Source organism: Rhopalosiphum maidis, chromosome 2, assembly GCF_003676215.2.
Source record: "Rhopalosiphum maidis isolate BTI-1 chromosome 2, ASM367621v3, whole genome shotgun sequence".
NCBI classification, from domain to species: domain Eukaryota; kingdom Metazoa; phylum Arthropoda; class Insecta; order Hemiptera; family Aphididae; genus Rhopalosiphum; species Rhopalosiphum maidis.
In genome coordinates this window covers 65,066,274-65,089,998 of record NC_040878.1, presented here as the reverse complement: position 1 = coordinate 65,089,998, position 23,725 = coordinate 65,066,274, and the positions used below count along the sequence as shown (strand labels likewise).

General features: G+C 26.9%; 1 protein-coding gene across 2 annotated transcripts in view; it reads left to right on the top strand.

The window, feature by feature from the left end:
• Positions 1-16,159, top strand: part of LOC113551652 — a 44,585-nt gene extending 28,426 nt beyond the window's left edge. For both annotated transcript variants that reach the window (XM_026954024.1, XM_026954025.1), the window contains exon 4: positions 13,770-16,159. In XM_026954024.1, coding sequence (XP_026809825.1) covers positions 13,770-13,962 — 193 coding nt within the window. In that variant the 3' untranslated portion in view covers positions 13,963-16,159. The remainder of the gene's footprint in view (positions 1-13,769) is intronic.
• The last annotated feature ends 7,566 nt before the right edge of the window (positions 16,160-23,725 follow it).

The window sequence follows — 23,725 nt, the reverse complement described above, 5'->3', positions numbered from 1 at the left end:
TATAACATAAATTTTATGTATAGGGACTAAAAAGTTCAAAAAATTAAAATTTGAATAAATTTATCATTAAAAGCAAAATTGGGATGAGCATACTAAACAAATCACATTGTATATTATTTACATTTTGATAGTGATTTAAATAAATTAAATTTGACGATAATTTACATAAATGATGATTATTTTGATTTAAGTTAAAAAGTTTCAGTTTTGGTGATTTAATTTTTTTTTTTTTTGACTTGTTCTAAATTAATTGATTTAATTTATATTTTTTGATACAAAAATCACAAGAAGTACCGAGTTAGAGACCCAATGAAAATACTTTCTCGTGAAATAGTTAAACTATATATTTAATTTTATTTCTTTAATGTCTATAAATATACAATTTTAGTTTTAGGAATCATCTAATTAATTTTTTTAGAAAATGTATGACAATTTTGTAAAAATATTTTTTATAGAATTTAATCAATGCACTATTAAAAAATAATATTATATCTTAGCCATCATTATAAACGCATTGCCATATACGGTACAACCCGTAATCATCGTACTCACTACTCATCCATCGTCATTAATACCCAACTAGAAATTCACCCTTCAATTTATACACCATTAAATATACATATAAGTACTAATAATTATCGTAGTCTTTCTCCGCATACATACAAATGTATTTCCATGTGTGGGTTCGATAATCTAATAATATTGCCGAATGATCCAAGAACTTTATCGTAACACGGTGACGTCCCTCGGGGTTAATATATGGCGTCTAGTGACATGACTGTATGTGTAATATAGAGTGGTATGATGACAGTGTAGTATTTTTTTAACATTAATGGTGGGTGGAAAAAATAACCCCAAAATATCTATTTTGCCAACGGGTTGAACTTATAACACTATATTAATACATCAATAATAATTATTATTACAACACTAATAATCGCATTAGATATCACACATTTACGTATTAACATAATATCGTGACATCGTATAATTCTAATCAATTACAAACCTTCAAAAATAATTGTTAAATAAAAGAATGTTCAAGTAGATAATTAAAAACTCGAAATAGAAAATCGGATTGCATGAAAAAATCGATATATATATAAATAAGTTAGGCGTGTTTATATAATAAAGTTATTCACCACAATAGCTGCTCTTATAAATATTGTATTCGGCCTAATGTTCAAATTTAATGATATTCGCACAAAATGCAGTTAATTCATATAATACTTCTTAATGGATTTGTAATACATACATTATATAACTTATTCGTAAATTACAAAATATCGAAATAATTAAATGCTTTGTAACTCGATCAGGCAACTGTAAAATTATGATTTCGTGCCATAAATATTCGTTAGAAAAGATATAAATGAATCCACGAGATTACGTGTTTTATTTGACGAGACCAAATTCTTTAGACTGATGTGATTACGTTTAAAGAATAATAAAAATATTATTATCATATCTAACTAGACCTTCCGAACTTTACAATAATATTCAATATATTCATAATCCAGTGTATTTATCTACCTAATCGCTAAATAATTATTTCGATATTACTATCGTCAACGTACCAGTATCAGTATTATTGTAGGAACGTATAACCATCAAAGAGTAACAAAGGATAATCAGAAAATTACACGATGACAATAGCCGGATGACGAGGTATAGGTCGTAATGTCGTATTAAATTGCTAAGTATATATAATATTGTGAACGTTAATTACAATATATAATATGTAGGCGTATCAAAGAAAACAAAAAAGGAAAGATTAGGAAAATACATATCAAAACCAATATCCTTCTTTTGTTAAACGATGATAAGACTATTCGCTCAAACATTTGTTATGCGTTTGATGACCTAACAAATTACACAGGACATTCAATTTGTAAGTTCGTGAAAACTTTCTTTTTGCTACAAGTTTATAAAGGACACAAAAATATTTAAATTTCAACAAAGCGTAGTTTATAATATACCTACTTATTATAGCAAAGCAACCCAGCATAGATTAAAACCTACACCGCGCTGTAACGTTAACGTATTAATTGGCATCGTTATTTTATTGATTGGCTGTTCGTAAATTAGAATTTTATAGTGCTTAGACGTTCAGAGCCACACAAGCCTTCATATAAAATTCAATAAAATGAGCGTAAAATCGATATCCCGCTGTCGTTACTCGTCTATTATGGCGTATATATTTTAATCGTACGACTAGTTTATAAATTACATTAAAATTTATTTAAACGCGTCAATATACATAATATATATGTATAATATATAGTACACATATACATAACGACACTTTGTATATTCTCGTTTTAATTGAAACTCGATTTATGAACGCATCCCTCCGATAAATGGTGGCTCGTTAAGTCGAAGAAAAAAACAACAAACAAATATGTTCGTGTATAACCCTAAACAAATATATACATACATGTATAGAACCTACGCTTGATGTCTGTAACCGATAAAAAATAAAATACAAGAGATTATCTGCAGCCGCGGTCCTTATGCGTGTATGTATGTGTATATATATATGTATATGCATATTAACCCGACGCGGCACCCGGGCTGTAATAACATAAAGGTCCACCGATAAATAGCCGAAGTGCCCAATTTAAATGTTCCCGAGATCTGGTCGGGAAACACAAACGACCGCGATCCACAGACAACTATAATAATATACCTATACGTATGTACGCGACATTTCCACGAGCGTCTCGTCGCGCGCTCGTTTTTTAACGTCATAAACTAAATATTTTCAAAAACTCATTAAACTCGTCACTGTATTCAGGCATACAACGATGTATATGTATAGTGTGCCTGCAGTGTAATCTATATCCTGTGTCACTCGGCCATTATTATACGTATATAGTGTATATATATGTATGCATAATTATTATACGTTCGGGATCGTAAAAGAATATATAGTTAGTGTTATATACACCGCACGTCCTTATACAATATCACTATCGATGCCCATAAATATTGTAGTGGTACTCGGCGTTCGATCGGTATTATAATATTTATTGGAATATCGATGGACGCATAATATAATACTTGGACAGTTGTTAGGCGTATAATACAAATTATATAATAGAAATAATGCGTGCGTGTGTTGTACTTGTGGTAGATAGACGTGCGAAATATCGGAAGCCAGCGGGTTGCCCGATCGTAAAACTAATACGAAGTCTTCATTTAAATAATATTATTATAATATACGTATATAACGTGCCTATATATGTATACGCGTTTCTTTTTAGTGGAATTTATTATTTCATGCACGCATCGCGTTACAGTAATAATAATTATCATGGCGCCGTCGTGTAACCGTTCCCGACGACCCATTTTGTGATTTGCAAATAAAATTTACCACATTTAAAACGTAAGATAAATTAATATCAGCACCGCTGCCGACCGCCCACTTTGTTGAACGTCATGACAATGAATCGTCTTTTTTTAGAACAAAATTCTTTTTAATGTCACTGGACTTTTTTTTTAGATGAATTTGACCTTGAAATAGCGTCTTTATTCCCCGAATAGATTTGTATAACTCAAGCTATTATATATTAGTAAAGATTTGATTTAGACTTTAAATATACGCATTTTTTGACCAAGTAATATATCAAATAACTAGTATATATTAGAAGTATTTACATTACCTTTAGTTATTAGTAATTATATATTTTAATTACTTGTATACAAAAATAATATATTAGCCATTATTCATAATACTTAATTACATGCATATCCTGAATAATTAATTTCCTGTCTATAGAAACTATTGAGCTCTAAATCGTTTTTTTTTTAAATATTGTTTAACGATATATTTTAAAAATTAATAATTATTTGGTAAGACTACCGGTAGAAACCAAAAAATTAAATATAATAACATGCTACTATCGGAACATCTAGAAAAATAGAACCAATAATCAATAGATTTAGAATCGGCAATACCCGCTTAACAGATGAATAAATGATTATCTGATAGTTAACAAATATCCGACGATTTCATGCGGAATCAAACATATTTCGCTATCTGACGAAGAAGCAAGACACAAACACAACATAAACTCAGTAATCTATATGAAGTCATAAGCCAGATGTATTTTCCTTTCTCAAAGAAACCGAACTGGACAAAAAAATCTAATAATAATTACAATGATTAATATACTACTCCAATGTATGTATATATATATATATAACAAGTATATTCTGTACATAAAAAAAAGTAATTTAATGTAATTAAACGTTTTGTAAAAAAAGTAAATACTAATGACCTTAACTACTGATTAAGTTGTAATCGACCAATAAAAATAATAACCATTATTTTAAATACTCATATTTTTCTAACGCGTTTATATTGTCTTGTGATAATATTTAGAACTTTAAATAGATTTTAAATTAAAAGTGGTTAAATTTAAAAAAAAAATCGGTATGGTATATTAAAAAATTATATTGGCATTTTAAAAGTCTTAACAGTTTAATGAACCCCGCTTGACTAACATTTTTTCTAGCTATGTACACACGTATGAACGTATTCTTATAAGAACATTGCAAGTATAAAATTAACGTTTTATGGTTATTTGAATAACTAAATGTATACATTCATAATTGGACTGGGACACATTTAAAAGAAAGAACTAAACAAAACGAACCAATTTATTTGAGTTCATATAATAATATGTGTGTGTGAAAGAAAAACTCCTATAGGCTATAAAATATACAAAATTATAGACAACTGAACAAGTTTCATAAAAAAAAAAAAAAAAAAATAGGTGTTGGATGAAATAATAAAACATTATCATTTCTAAATCTATATATACGACAACAAAACAAACGTTTTTTGATGTACCTAACACGAATAAAAATAAAGTAATAAAAAATACATATAATGTTAATGTATAATATTATTATATTTTATATATTACGTTGTACACTTTACAGTTATATACCTTCAACTAGTACCTATAATATATGATCTCAGTTCTATTTATGATGGCCGAGAGTAAAGACAGTTTCAAAACAATTCCAATACCTACCTACTGGGTATAAATACGTTAAACGCGCGCGCATAAAATGTTCTTTGGAGAGAAATGTTATTAAAATAAAAATAATATTAATCAAAATTATCAATACCAACTATACCTGTAATATATACATGGTTTATATTATAACATCTATACTAACGACTTACTTTAAATGTGAACATGCGTTAAATGACTAATGTTTTCTTCTATTTAAATATTTCGAATGTAAAATATTTAGATTGAATGCTTTCGCGTACCTATACAAAGCAAACGATACGAGTGCTTCGGCACATTAATTTTCATTTATTCTGTGGCTTTGATAATAATGAACTCATATTCCTAAATGTCTATTGTCTAACGATTCATAGGCACTCGTAAAAATTAAACGCATCATGACAAGTTCAATATATCTATAATACGTGATATCCATACGTAGAATAACGTTAGATCTATGAAGAAAAAACCTGTCCAATAAATCGAATTGTATACATATTATAATAATATTGTACACGCATGATACTGTCAAAACATTCATACCAGTTTAGTTGATTTGTAAGATTGAAACTAAGGTCACGTAAAAATTATAATACATAACTGGTACCAGCTATGTAGGATTTCGAACGAACCAACCAAATATAGGACTCTTTGATTTATTTTACTTTAATTAAAACATAAATCAGTTATTTAATTATTATCAGTAAGTATCTTACGTATTATGATTTATGTTTATTAGATAACACTATTTCCCATAATACAGTTATCGTGACTCGGCCGATCGTTATTTTAGATAAAAAAAAACTATAATGTTTATAGTTTTTCAGCAAATATTTTACATTTTTTTCTAGTTATTACCAATTTTAAATTTTGAACTTTACGATTTTTACTATATTTCAATTTTTAGGTGAGTTATGAGTATGAAATTATTAAATATTTGAAAATGATCATAATACACTTAAAAATTAAAATATCGTAAAAAGCCAACGAGAGAATACAGAAAATGTTCTTGCCTAAAAGTTTGATGATAGTTCAATCCACTCTAATATTAAAACTAAAAGCACACTATTGAAACTGGTGAACGAAAATTTACTATGTCGTACGTATGCAAGACAGAGACAACACATGCGGGTGAGACGTCCCCTTAAGTAAGGTCCGTCTCTAAATAAATAAACAAGATAATACTTGATAAAAAATATTATGTCTACACCAACTATGCGCCAAAAGTATTCATACTTCATATTATGTCATGCATATTTAGAACAAATAAATATTATACAAAATTATTGAATCATTTGAATAATGTAAATATCAATTATTTAAGTTTTCAAACTCAATGATCGATTAACGTACCTAATTGAAAATTGAAAATTTGAAAGAAGTAGTCCTTTCCACGGATTATTATTATAATTTAATGCATAAAATGATTTGTTTATTTCCAATTAGGAACTATAAAAATAACTTTAATTGAATATAGTTTTCTTTTATTAATACATTATTTTAATAAAGTGTATATATTATGTACTACTCTATATCAACTTACGACATAGTAAAATAGAACATATTTTGGTATCCAAATTCCCTCAAGTGTTAATATGCTGTTAAAAATGTAGTTACATTGTTAATTTATTTTATTAAATGTTTATTTCACATTCATTAATATTGGAAAGTTAACAGTTTTTTTTCCTGTATAGGTACATACCAAGTTGTTTGTTAATAAAAATAGCTATTCACCAACTTAAGACCTTTATGTATGTGTATTATAACTATAATATACATTATGTTTATGTATAATAAATATACGATATACATAATGGTCATAATGTACCTTACACGTTATGGTGAAAAATGTAATATAGAAACTATTAGACTACCTAACGTAATTTATTGATAATTATCATAACCATCCACAAAATGCTTGTGTAATTATTACTATAAATCAAAAATAAACTTAAATATCAATGTTAAATAAGTATAATATTAAATACAAAAAACTATTATATATATGTCATATGTAGATTACATTATACATAATTTAATAATTTGTCTTTTAGTTTTCAAACATGATTTTAGTGACTAAAAAATACCAATTGTTGTTATTTATTAATCTCAAATTTATGATTTAAATGTTATTTTATAATTTTTCCCCCCAATATTGCTGATTTATTATTACTTTTATTAGTGGTTACAATAAATAAGGTTATAGGTTACGTGCATTATTGTATACAATATACTGCAATGTACCACTGTAACGACCAATAAGCTAATCAAATTCAAATAATAAATTATTGATTATGTGCTCTTAATTTTTTACAAATAATATTACCACAACCCCAACCGGGAAACGTTTGTCTTTCTCGGCAAACGCGTGGGTAGGTCAGGAATTGAGCACTAAAAAATATTCATACGAAAAAATTATAAATTTTCTGTTGTGTATGTGTTTATGGGGGGAGGGGTTGCACTATTACTCCACTGCTCTAAATTTTAAACACTTATCAGTTACCTTTTAAATTTAAATATAAAATGGAGAGGCCGTTTTACTGTAAATAGATGATATATAGCTTGTGCTCATTGTATAAAAAATAACTTATTTATTTATTTATTTTATTTTTATAACTCTGTAGACTATAACTTATGTATAGATACATTATACTTATACAACATAATTTTTAAAATAATATTAAAACTAAACTAAACAATTAAAACCTAATACTTAATTTAAGTTACTAGTTATTTATTGTGTTGACACAGTGATATGTAAAATCCGACAAATTTATTTTATAAACATTTTATTTTTATTGTTTTTTTTTTTACTACTTAAATGAAATTACACACCCATTTTAAAATTAGGTTAGGTTAGGTGAGTTCCGCTTATTGTGATCAATATTTTATAGAAACAACTGTTTATTGGAATCAAAATTGAAAATCCCAAACTAGATCTTATGTTTCTAATGTTAAATTAACCTTTTATTAAAATCACCAAGTACCGTTTACTTGAATCATTTTTAAGAACATTTTTATTGTTTTAATGGTATTTCAAACTTTCACTTAAAAGAAACAAGAATTTTTTTGAAAAAGTCAAAAGTATCTATTCAAAAATATGTCGAAAATGATACTTTTTAGTTGTTTTAAAAGTTATAGGTACAATGTACATACATTATTATTTGTTTCATGTATTTATTATATTAATTGAGTATGCATTTTAATTTCAGACTAATATGAAAATGAAATTAGTAAAATAAAAAATAGCTAGTCTCTTTTCTTTATTTTAAATGTATTTAATTTTAAATAAACATTTAAATATAAACTCATCAATAAAAAAAAAAAAATTATGGAATCAACCACAGTTAATATAATCAAAATTATCCAAGCCAATGTGATCATATTAAGCGAAACTCACTGTATTTCGAAATTATAATATGTTAATTGTATATATATCGTTAAACAATAAATTAATATAGAACGTTTTTAAATTTTCATTTTTATTCAATGTCAAACAACTGTATTCTATATGAATTTCGAACTCTCAAGCATGTTGCAGATATATCATATTTTGTTAGATTTTAGAACGTAGATTAATGTACATAGGTAATTGTAATTATTTGATAGACGATTTGATGTAAGTACAAGTGTATACACTTTGTATACAAATAAGCACACACCACACTCTAAAATACTCTCTTGCTATCTCTCAATTTTTATGTTTTAAATAGATACAGGTACTATATAATATATATACTTGCCCATAAGCCATATAGCCCATATAGGTAACAATAATTTATAATGATCGTTGTTATATTCTGTATATCACTCGTTACTTTTAATAAAACAAATGTATGCATGTAACGTAACGTAATATGTAACATATTATGCATCTTAAATGAATTTAACGTAAGCAAAAAATTCTGGATCCGTATTTTTTTTTTCGAATAAAAACAATCACAAATAGTTATTACAGAAAAAAGGATACCAAACCTTGAACAACGTCGAGTCGCCAATTACGTTATATACACCTAAACCATAGAGATTTGTGCAAAATATAACATTTCATATTAAATGGGTTTGAAATATAAATAATTATTGCCAACAATTATTTTACACAGCGATATAATATAATATAAGTATATAACCTTGTAGTAGGTCGTATATAAAAAGAGTAATAAGTAGGTACAATACATTTATTATGATTGCTATAATAATATTAACGTTAGCTTATAAGAATATCTATGCATGGTTATACACGCATGTAAAAATAAAGTACCTATAGAGACAATGGTGTCAAAAAAAAAGTTGGCCAAGTCAAGTTATATAATATAATACATGCATATATAAAACCACGATTGATAATGACATCTAACATACGTGATTTTTTTCATCGAAAAATTGCATATATGAGTATTACTACCTAAATCTATAAATAAATTTAAAAAAATAATACAAATGGCCTGACCTGCAGTTTCTATCAACCTGAAGAATTATTAAAATATTAGGTATACTAATTTTTGATCGGTTTTTAAATTGGTTGAATTTGTTTTACAAATATATCCAAGTTCTTAGTTCCTATATAAATCATTTTATTTTTTTTTTCTGTACATTTACATTTCCCCTTGTCCGATAAAATTAATTTTCTATACATGCATAGTTTAGTGCACATATAGGTACTATTAGTTATGTATTCTTAATGAAGTTGCTTCGTTAAAATTTAGAATTACGCCCATTTCCTGTTATATTCGGATAAACAATAATTAATTATAGGCTACAAAACTATAATATATGGCTAAATGAAAAAAGTTTTTCTTAAATGCATCATTTTTTTTTTTTTTTTTTGTAAACCATTTTGTCCAATCAAAATATTTTTAACATTTATTATATATATTATATACACTTATTCGTGTATACACGCCAAGGTTATATTTTATTTAAGTCAACTCTCATAAACTGTTACAACAACATAAAACAACCGTAGTAATATGTCTATATTATACATACATATTATATAATAATTGATAATTATTAATTAAACCGCGCTTGTTTCAAAATTAAATGAAATCCGAATATTTCGTTCTGTGCTGTTACGGAATGGATGTCAAACAAATTGGCCACCTGCTGCTGCAGAAGTTGTTTATCTTAGTTAAACCGATAGTGTATATTATGATGTGTATCGCGAATTCAATTATCCCAAATTTCGGATAAAGTTTTTGTGTTTTATTGAACTTTTAAGATTTTAAGAAATCCCTCGCTAATAAACAATATAATCGAGAAATTCGAGTGCTGTTACGAAAAGTGCAAATAATAGCTGATGGTTTAACAAAAATAATCTTCACCAATCAATTATATTATAGCGATAGAAAAAACTAAGCTCGCGACGACGTCTGCCAGCGGTCAGATAAAAAAAAATCAATTAAATCATCTAAACTTGTTTTAAAGCCTCGACCATTCGGACCTAAGAATGGTGTAGTATATATAATAGAATATTCGGGAATCTTCCAACACATTTATAATGTATAATCTGTTCGACTGTTAAACCTTGCGTTGAATTCGGTAGTATAATTATAGTAGCAGCGCGATACGATGTTGTAAAATTTGATTTAATATATCAGCGTGATATAATAAAATTGTATGTGAATAACACTCGACAATACCTACTCTGCCAGCGTTCAAATTCAAATCTCAGTATATTTCTGTATAAAAATGGTGTGTTACTGTATGGCTGCAGTATGATTAAATATTTCATAAAATCGCGAAACACTGAATTTTTTTTACGCGAATATTGATGCATTGAGTGGTATGGTCGTCATGTTTCTATATTAAAGCACATAATGCTATTGTAAAGCAATAGTAATCTGTATTTATGTCTGATATTATGTATCATTAAAACATTTTATATGTTTTCTGTCAATGTAAAACATTTTAAATAATTTTATACTAAAGAAAACGCAACCACTATAACAGTAAATGCACCTAAAAATAAAGCTTACTAAAAAAAAAAAATGTTATTAAAATATTGATGTATATTTCATAATTTTATATTTCATTAAATTTTCAAGCACTATAATACATAATATTTATTAAGAGGACGTTATACCCGCACGATTAATATGACTGTCTTACTAACGTACATTATAGCAAATTTGCATTTAGCAGAATACATTTTGTGATGTTAACTTTAATTTTAGAGTAGATTTACCTGTTATCAATTTTAAAGGTAAGGATATTTAACTAGGAAATGCCCTATGCTTTTATTGATATTATCATTTTAAATTGAGATATAGCTATATAAAATATTACAACTTTAAAATATTCATTACTTACTTTAAGATGATGAATGACAACATCAATAAAAGTATACGACATTTCCTAGATTATATTCTTACTTTTTATTTGATAATAGGTAAATGTACTCCAATATTAAAGCCAACATCACAAAACGAATTCGTCCGAAGGAAAATGTTGTATGTATTATGTATACATGACAGAGACAACACATGCGGGTATAACGTCCTCTTAATATATTTTATTATATCGTCTAAAGTTCAAATCGAAAACGTACAAAAAATCAAATCGATAGTACTATAATACGCGTTATACACGGCTGCACACGTAGATATATAATATAAATACGATCGTATATTGTGAATCAAAACATTACCTGTATCGTATTTTTCAGTGGTTTTATTTTCGCACCTGTAACGTGTAATAATATTACGATTATTACGATACACAAGTAATATTTAATAACATTATCATATTGCGGTGTTCGCTCGTCCGGATTTTATCGTACCTACATATATATTTACCTACCTTTATAAGTATATATAGTATAAATATATACCTGTACATGATGACGGCGTCCGAATGTCCGACCGCTAAATAGCGATTTCATCATGTCGTGACACGGACAATGCCAACATCGCATGGATCTACCTGCCTGCGTAAGTATAGCATGATATATATATATATAGGTAGGTAGGTACATGCACAATAAACGTCACAGATGACGCAGACACGCCACATGCGTGTAAAAAAGTGTATATTAATATATTATACGTACTACCGCGGTATTGGGACGCGCGTAGAGTTTATGGCAACGTAATATGGTTCGCTGCGGCGAAAACCGTTCTACCGAACCTTGAACACGTCATAATATTATTTTGGTTGAGTACGCGCGGTGTACAAGAAAAAACCTCGGACGGCTCAGACGTATGCGTATACACAATAACATACACGAACTGAAACCCGGAAAGTGGTCGCGGCTGTGTATAATCTATACACCTAATATTATACGTAAAAGTCGTATTATATATTGGTGCGTGATGAACATTTTTTTGACCATAATTCAAAAAAAAAAAAAATAAAAAATAAACAATCTCGAATGTTCGCGTGTGTGTGTATGCGCTATTGGGAAGGGTAATGCGATGAATCGCGCGTTATTGGTTATTATAATATTACGGCTTCACCGATCGCCCGTGTTCGCCCCTGTACCCCGCGAGTACCGGAACATCGCCGAGTTTTTTTTTTTTTTTTTGATTGCACATTATGACGTATTGCAGACAACACGTCTGTGACGCATACAACGACTTGTATAGTATACAATAATAATAGCAATATAAAAATTTGTTGACCTCGACTTGACTTTCGAATCGGCAAAAAAAATTCGAATTTACAATTTATACAATCATAATATGCTGATGACTAATAAAATAATACTAGCGGTTGTTCGGTAAGTCGTGTACAGTTATAAATTATTGCAATTTAGTATACGGCATGAGAACAAGACACTCAAACGAAATCACTACAACCCCGATAAAACCCCGCTTTTCAGTTTTTGATAACGATCTATAGAATTGATATTTACTATTTAGACTAAATCTTATGTCGACTTCTAGTTCAAACTTCCAAAAAACACATCCAAGTACCAAGTACATTATTTTTAGTATTTTTGCAATTTTACTGTTTTCAAATTACCCGTACCGCCTACTCAAACAACTCGGGTACCACGTTTCTGTGACCCACTTTAAATCTTATTACACACGTATAGTTTACCCATATAATATATTATAATCGAATAATATATAATTTTACCAATCACAGCGATATTTAAATGGTATCCGTTGTCCGAGGAAGCTCTTGTAGACGAATATACTTCCTTCGTAGACTCGCAGCGCGTCGCGTTATTTTGTTTTCCACACGAATCACGAACAATAAACGTAACCGCCGACATGACATACATCGTTAATATTGTATAATATTATAATAGACGACCAAAAAACACGTGGTGACTTCAACACAAGGAGTGTCGAGTGACCGCGGTAGTACCAATGTTATTTACAATACGCACGCGTCACATAAGTGGAAATTCTGCATTCGCCTCGAATTTGTCTGGAGAGCTACTGTAACGCATTTTAAGTACCTATTTAATACTTTCGATCGAGCGACTTTCCCGCATGATACGAGTATAATAATCGCTTTGGTTATTTCTTTCCACGCGCATTTTGTGAACGATATTTTTCTCTCGCTGAATCGTGTCGCACACTCGCACCTACCTATATATGCCCACCTGGCTACCCGTATTATAATACGAATGATAGATGATGTGTAATCACTGTAATCGTTGTCTAATAATCTTGTGTTGTGTCGTATAACTTATATGTACTGTGAAAAAATAAAAAAGTTACTACCCGTTCAATAATTATTATGATTGATGTGTATACTAGCCAGTCACTAATAACCAATCAATTTCAGGTTTCGGTCGTGTTTGAAAACGATCGGTACCGGATCTGCGAACCTGATCGGCAAGCTGTTCTTCAACGTGGTGCAGACCAAGTGTTTCGTACTGAAACGCGTGCGGGTGTGCACGAAAAAGACGTGGTGGGGCAAGTGCCACAGGCACGAAAATAGGAAGAAAGCTTACATCAGGAACAACCTTACATATTGAACATTTAGCTTTTGTATATAATAAACCTATATACATAAATATATATATATATATATACATATATATATTTGTATACATACAAATTATTTATAAATAAATTATAAGACTACTTCTCATTCTTGTCGAGCTCTGCAGAGCAACTTATTTCCCATACAAAGTAGTGCCAGTAGTGGTATATTCATACACACACTTTATACCTTGCCGGCAAACACCATCTTTTGTTATGTAGTCATATATATGTATAATATACATTGTATATGTTTAGTCACAAATTAAGTATCCTATTAATTAGGTGCCTAGGCATACTAAACGCAATCAACTGTCATTATTATTATCATACTATAAATTATACTAAATTATATTTCAGATTATGTACGATTTGTAGTTCTATTTAAGGTAGTTGTAGATATAGTAGGTACCTACATTAGACAAATTTGGATTATCACTATTATAATGCTGTATCGGCACGAGGTCAATACGCATTTTTTCGCGTTTATCTCTTTTTATTCGTACTGTACCTTTATAGTATTGTACTTACTTAAATTTATCAATTATGAGTATTATGACTTAACGTTTTTGCTAATCAACGGCGATTTGCGTATCCATCTGTCGACTTATTTTGGAATGAAATCAAAAATAATCGAAAATTTCAACCGAGAGTATTTTGAATACGAGTTTAGACATTTGGAAGTAATTATTTGTAATGAAAAAATATTGAATAACTATTCGCCACCAAATGCGTACATACAAAAATACGCCAATTCTCATAACACTTGTAGGTAGGTATTGTGTTACATGAAACATGACTAATCCACGTGTATTAAATTACGTTTATGAATTGATCTGGTGTGCATTTTTTTTTTTACATTTCCAATGTGCGAATAAATATTATCTCTAAAATTTGCCATTATAGATGGTATGAATAATAAATTAACATTTCCTTTTAAAAAAATAACATCTTTATAGAATAGATTTCTAGACTTACTGAATCAGTAATTATTACTTATCAGTTCGGACAAAATTATACGGGTTTAGTTGATTATAATTGACGTACCGACTTTAAATATATAATTTCTCTAACTATACATGGAGCGATCAACAACAAATAATAACTAAACAAATATTATTTCATGGATCTGCATACTTACTTTACATTAAATAACGTATTATTATTATTATTATTGAATGAATACGAATATTCGTTATTGCATAATATAATTTCTATAATAAGTTGTTTAAGAAAAGACATGTTATTTCTAAATTATTACGTTACGATATAGACAAAGGTAGATTATTATCAATAATACCTTCCTAATTATATCTAGTTGTATCTTAATTATTTTAGTAAACTTGAAAAAAAATTACAGTCTATATACGTTAGGTATACTGTATACTGTATACTTATATAACTCGTTGAACGTAGTTATTATTAATAACAAGAATGTAGTGACAGTGATCATTTTTTATTTTCGATAATAATAATATATATTAATATGACAGCAAGAGAAATGTTGTTCGCCAATTGTTCAAATATTTGTTTACTGCATTTGATTTGTAAAAAAACTATACACGTAATATATACGCATTAATATTCATACATCACCTGCGATTTATTAACCATCACGATCATCGGGTCTTATAAATATGTACCTATACAAACACAAAAATACAATTACTCATATTATAGTATGTTTATAAATTATAGAATAGTATAATATAACTATAAATACTCAAAAAGTCAAAAGTTAAAATAATGTCTTAATTTTTAAACGTAAGACGTAACTATAACCTCGCCCAAAGTCAGTATTATTATTAATTTTTGATTATATAAATTGATAGAAGGTAATAATAATACGTTCATAGTGTTATAAACAAATAAATATTACCTACATATAGATGTTGCATATTTGAAAATAAGCACAATATATATTATATACATATAAATCACTCGTGTGTTACTCGAACAATAAGTGAATACTATTAAACGTGTATGTTGATTTTAAATATTAGATAGACTTAGTATTTATATTTCTTCGATGCTGTACAATATTATAGTACGTTGTGTCGGCGACTTTTTACGTAGGTACATTATAAATGTATAATAGGTATAGGTATAATGTATTTTATTGTAGGTATTCACCAATATTTATTGTAGACAAATCTATAATAATTGTGTTATTTGTGTACTATTTCTATTATTAGCTAGTTATTTATTCATTTTGTATGGTATATAAATGTGTGATTTTTTTTTTAATGAAATAAAAACAAACCAATATACAATTATACTTGAAGTTGTTAATTTATTTAAAATATGATAATTATTTGTATCTCTAAACCTGCATAGGTATCAAAAATTAAAAAACGTTTGTATTTTATTGTATATTTACTGCAGTTCCAATTTCCTAAAGGTATCTATTTAATAATAATAATAATAATAACTTTATTGTATGAAATGTACGATAAGTGATAATGCCCTGTAAGAGCAAAGACTACAGTAATTATTAGAAATAAATAATAGTTTACATGCAAGCAATCGAAAAATGTGGAATACCACTATAACAGGACAAAGAATATATGCTAAATAGTAAATATTATTTAATCACATAATAATAAATTAATAATTAATATTTAAGTAGGTTTCAAATAATAAAAAAACCAAATTAGAACTTAGAACTTTTCAACTTGCTAGGTTTATCAAAAAAGAAATCAACATTTTTTACAGAATTACTAATTAATAAAATTACATTTAAAGGAGCATAATGACTATAATTTTGGCTTTGTGGTTATACATAAAATGTATTAGTATACCTAGATCGGAGAAAATGGTGAAGTATATCAAGTGGAATTTTGGCTAATAACACAGAACATCAATTAAATTATTTAAATTAATTGATACAAGAAAATTATATCATTATTAAAACATCTATCTTTGAGATATAAAAGGTTTAGTTTATTAGCTGTTGTAACATTGTTACGGTAACAGACAAAGTGTCAAACTTCCCTAATTTGTAACTCATCATGGCCCATGGGAAAAAAAAACGTTTTTGTACTTTTTCGATTTGTGTAATATAATAATAACCAGATTGATAAGGACTCCGTATTATAGAGCTCTATATCCAACTAGAGAACGTACCAAAGAAGAATATAAAGGTTTCAAACAAATAAGGTTGTTAAGATTTTTAGTTTTTTACTGTTATAACTGCATGTACTGTATTATACGTTTAAAGAAACCAAACATTTGAATTGCTTTGTTGCAAATTAATGTAATGTTTTATTAAACATTAAGCCATTGGATAAAGTTTTGGCAGATATGCCAAGGTTAGGTATTATAATAATATGATATTTATTATACTTAGCTTGCTGTTCCTAATAAAATAATTAAGCCACTGGATTTTTACATTTAGTAGGTAAAAAGGTAATTTGTATTCATAAATACAAATGGGTTTTATGTATTTTGACAAATTAATAGATAATTAGAGAACTATTATGATTTATGACCACACTTTTCAAAATTTAGTATTTAAGTTAAACTAAAAAAAAAAAAATAGATTTTGTCAAATACTAGTCTTACGTAAAAATTCCCGTTGTTTCTGATTTTTTTTAAAAACAAGTGTCTGCTATTCAAAGGTTTTTACATTGGAAAGTTTTGAAAATGACCTTTTGTTTCCAATAAATCGTCCGCTATTGGGAGGTGTTCATTAGAGGAATTTTGTCTGTATTAAATAAACGTTAATAAAATCATTTTTTTTTTTTTTATAATTATATAACAAGAATAAAGCAATAATAATATTAATATATATATAGATTTTTTTAATATAATATATAACATAAATAATTACTATATTATGATAAATATTTTTAGTAAATAAAAAGTAATACAAATTAGCAGTATAATTAATTACTAATAACTAATGTGAACTAAAAATATAATAGATAAGTATAATACCTATTGAATTTATACAAGTACCTTATTAATTTTTAAATTGCATTAAGAATGATTTTATTAACATTTATAATAAACTGTTTTTCATTATTTTATAGTACTTTTGAATAAACTTTTAGTTTATTGTTTTGGTGGAAACATGGTTAATATCTATTTTTTTAATATTAGTGGAAAGGGAGATGGTATTACTTTTGTGGAAACGGACCACCCCCGATTTATATTAAAATAGCTATAACTTATACATAATTATACGAGCTACATACTACAGTGCAATCGGTGAAACGTGTTTAATCATTTTTATCTGTTCAGTATTCAAAATTTCAAAATTCACACTTTAGACACTAGTAAGATCCCTAAAAGGTAGTAGGTGTCTACTACATTTGGTCATTAAAATGAAAGAAGTCTATTTGTGTCATATATTATAATTATGGGTAGACGGGTACTACTGCTGTAGCTGTATTAAAAATTAGTATAATAATTTATAAAATATTATATTATTATTATACATAGGTTATAGGTTAGTGAACAATTTTTTAAGTAGCTATGCCAATTAGTAAAAACTTAGTAGGCACTAATAATTAAGTAAAACCTAACTTAATCTGTGTACAAAGAAAATGCAGTGAAATTCTTATAATGCGTATTACATGCACAATATTCACGTTTAGGGTATAATCTGCGTTGCCGTTCTACATTAAAGTTAAAAGGTTTACATTCAAAAATACAATGTGTATTTATAATAATTGGTAACTTGGCCAAGTAAGAGTCTACTTATATATATTGTTTCGATATTTATTGGTTGTGTGCTGCTGTGGCTTTTGGTAAATTATAATTGGTACTTCGGAAGTGATGAAAGAAAAACGTTTTTTTTCAATAAACAGCCATCAACCTTATTTTAAAATTGTTTTTTTTATAATAAACATAATATCTGATACATAATAGTACCGACACAAATATAGATTAAACCATTCGGAATGAAACATAGGACGTTTTTGAGTATATCTAAATTTTTATCTCTTTGACGATTAGATGTCTAAAATCTGGACGTATTATTTATCTTAAAGCTTTATTAGGTACCTACCACTGGTACAAACTACAAGCTTTATACGTATTGTTTAATTTTAGATTCTGAGTGGTTTGAGAAATTTATTTCTTGTGTTTCATTAAATAATGTATTAATAAATATCGCCTAATAACTATTAATAATGATTTACATCATATCATTTATGATTTACCTACACGTGTACGTAAGGTTTATAAAGCTAAATGCTAATACAGTAAAACCTATATTTTAAATTTTTAAATATTATCTATAGCAGTCTTGTTATTATTTAAATATTTTTTATTTAATAGGTACTTACCTTTTTAATAATTAAATAACTATTTTTATAAAATAATATAAAATTTAAAAATAAAGGGAGATATCCAAAATTCAAAAGTTACAATAATATTAAAATATTATATACTATAATTATTATATAATAATATAGGTAGGTATCATTTCTTTTAACAAAGTACAACATAGTTATTTATTATATAATAACTAATAGGTAAGTATATACAGTATAGTAACGTATCATTCAACATTTTAATTTATTTCATATTTTTTTTAAACAAGATTTGTGAGTAGATACAAAAATGAATAACGATCACACATTCTCACGTATTATCACTTATTGTATTACGCTATTGCCTAGTGTTATTTATATTAAGATAAACTAAAGAGCAAGTACTATTATAATCGTTAATCGTTATATATTTATACATTTATTTAAATGTAAATTTTAATAAAAGAAATTGGGAAATCAATCTTTTTTCCTGTCTATAGTACCTAGGTGTCAAATATACCATAAATTTTCATATAGGTATACCTAGTGTCCTAGTCTATAAATATATTTATATGTTCTCTCCCTCATTGAGTAGACTACTTAATTTCATATTGTAAATTTGTAATAGAATTAAAATTATTGAGGTGTACGTTAATATTTTATAACGACAATGATAAAAAATTATGTATTATATGCTGTTAAATAATTTTGAAGTTTTTATATAATAAATGTTACAATAAAATTGTAAAATTTATATGTAGATTGTAAGGGGTGTGGGGGTGAAGCCCTCCACGGACCTATTCTATGTTTAAAATTTTAGCCTCTCCTATTATAACAAGGCAAATTCACGCCTATGGAGCGAAGACGATATATTATGTTCAATGTTAGACTATATCATTGAGTAGGCTGCTGTTAATTGTAATGATGTTAATTTTCAATATACATATACCCTACATATAAATTTTACAATTTTATTATAACATTTATTGATTTATTATATAAAAACTTCAAAATTATTTATTTAACGGCGTATAATACATAACATTTTATCGTTGTCGTTATAAAATATTAACGTATAGCTCAATCATTTTAATTTTATTATAAATTTAAAATATAAAATTCATACATGAAGCTAAAATGTTCACATAACACATACCACATATCGGATATCCTGTTTAGGAATTACGTTTTACATTTTATAATTTTCTCTAATAAATAACCTTATTAAACTTCTTGAAAAAATGTAGGGGGCTACGCCCCCAATTTACACCTATGCTCTGCTCAGAATCATTTGTCGTATACTGCAATGATATATCATTGAATTTAAATTTAAAATTTAACACACACATATAATAATAGTGACCTACTCGACACTTAATATATAAGTACATACAACACTTACCGATCTCTTTTTTTATATTGCTGATAATTTATTTATTTTTCCATTAGTAAATGGAAGGTTAAACTAATTTTATTTTCGTCAAAAATAAATCGCACCTATTATGTTTGTATAATTGGTTTTTTTCAATAGCTATTATAAAATACTAGTTATTATTAACTGTTGAGAATTTAGTTGTTCATAATTTTTGTTTGTCCATATAAATTGACATGAGATAGACACGAGATTATTTATTAAATTCAATAAATAGCAAAAAAATCTAACCTTCCGAATAAATGGGAACAATTTTTTTTATTATTAGTCATTATCTCAATATGGGGTAGGTTAAACGTAAGTTTAGTAATAATAATATAAATAAGATTCTTTGCGAAAAATGTTAAAGATTTTTGGTAGGGAAGAAATTATTATCAACATAATCCTAAAATAATTAAGAAAAATGCATGGACGCATAGGGGGGGGGGTTAGTCTTTCATAAGATGTCTTAATATATAATCATCTATAAACGTTATAATAAATAATATAATTTATATTTATAACCAATAGTAATAGCTGTATAAATGTAATAATAGTAGTAATATGTTGGTACATTTTCATTGGATTTTTATTCAAAACATTGGATTATGATCATTTGATGGCCTTACATTAGACTACTTCATTTTTAACCTAAAAAACTGTCACATAAGTTTTTACCATATTTTTAATTAAAAAAAAACCACTTTAATCTACCTATATAAGGTATAGTATTAATGCTACAGTCCCAAATCTGTACAAAAATGGGAAAAAAAATTAAGTTTAGATGTTTAGAATATATAATTTTATGTTTCAAAAATATATAATTAATAACATTTGGGTCACAATTCATATTTACCCTTGTAGTGGATGAAAGACAAATATCCTACTTTTTTTCTTAAAAATGTTTAGGCTTATGTTGAATTCTCTATGCATTCGAGGACCCTATTTTCGTCCATGAGTACTTTTAAACAAAAAACCACTCTTAAACATTTTTATTTCTTACTGCAGAAAAAAATATATTTTAGTAAAAGTAAAACTAATAACTAATAAAGATACTGTAATGCTTATTTAACACTCTGTCCAGAATCTAAAATAAATAGGCAGGTAAAGACTACTCAATAATTATTATAAAGTTAAATTATACGAATTAATACACTTTTGAAGCTTGAATGGTTTATTTAATTTTTAGTCAAATTCACTTCGGATCCCCCAACTGTTGAATTTTCATTGTTAACATTTTAATATCATCATTACTATCCATTATATAAAGAGAAGCCGTTTTTTGATGTTGTTAGGGATAATCTCCGGATCTACTGAACCGATTTTGAAAATTATTTTACCAATAGAAAGCCACATTCATTGCGAGTGTCATAGGCATAAATTTAGTCCGAAAAGTTAATTATTAATTACAAAATCAATAATTAAAATATACGTGTAAATTGTATACATTTATACGGCACGACGGCCTGTGGGTTTCCGTGGCAACCCAAGTGTTATGAACAAATAACGTTAACATTCCTCAAAGAAAAACACAACTATCTAGACATACATCCCACACAAGATCGGTAAAAGTATGCCGATTAGGAGACTTCTTCTAAGCATGCATAGTGTTGAACATATATATCACATTACTGTTACTTATTAACCATTTTTTAATTAATAATTAAGTATTTACCTACTGTTCACGGACAGCGCCGGGCGGAATAGTTATATAAAGTTGATATGTCAGAGATATCATCTATTTACCAAGTCAGAAAACAAAAAATAGTTTTTATCCTCGCACTAAATGTTGGCATTGGGCAACCAAATTTTACACAGATGCATTTTGTACGGGCAACGAAGTGCACAGGAACAGCTAGTTTATTATAATAGAAAATGTGTAGTTAACAATGAAAATTCATCATTTTAAGATCTTCATATCCATAATATAAAATAACTTTTGATTATATTTTTAACTTTTTTTTTTTTTTTGAAATTAGGTCAATACATTAATTATAGTAGTTTAATTAAAATAATTCTTCAGAACATGCTACTACCTACTAGATAAGTTGGAATTTATAACAAACATTTTCTATCCTTATACCTACATAAAATACTTTTAGTAGTTAACTGCACTTGTATGTGGACTAAAAATTAAAAAATTTAAATTTAATATAATATACATAAGCTACATTTTAAAGGTAAAAAAAAAGAATAAATTAAATGTAGACGAAAATTTTTATGTATTATAAGCCTTGGTAGTTTCTGGGTAAAGAATGATTTAATAAAATTATTAACTTGAAATGTATAAAACTGATAAATGAAAAATCAGTTAATTATAGGTTTAAACACATTTCCTCTGTTTTTGTCACTAAAATAAACGAAATAAAAAAAAAATTTAATATAAACACCTACATAACGATTATTTAAACAATATTTCCACAAAATACAAATGTTGACACAAGTGATGAGAGTACAAAATAAAACTTTTAACATCTAAATAGTATATTGATACTTTTAAATTTTAAATTGCCAATCTTTTACACTTAAAAATTTAATTAATAAAATATAATTTTTAATATTTTGAATTTAAATAAGATTGAATAAATCAGCTGTGATGATTTCACATTTGTATTTAAGTAGGATAAAACTCAATACTAAAATATTAAATTTGCTCTAAAACATGTATTACCCGTTTTTCATTTTAAAACAGTAAAATACAAGTACTGTTTAATGACCTTAGTATATTATTCAGGATATTAAAACAACTTTTTGTATAAAATATTAAAAACTTTAAACTAGTATGAAAATTAAATCTTAATTTCACAAAAAGTATAATAAATTATAAATATATATTTATGAAATATACAGATATATTTTAATCTAAATCTAAAATATTGCCTTTTCTAATAAATTATTCATCAAACATTACAAATGTTTGGTGGTAACTAGTATGAAAATAATTTAATAAATTGATATGTGTACTATAGTACAAAAAATTTTTCAAGTTCAAGGTAATAAATTACATGTACCTCATATTCTTTTGTGTCATAACTTAGTTTTTTAGAATAAATAAGGTTTGACATAGTAATAAAACAATTCTAA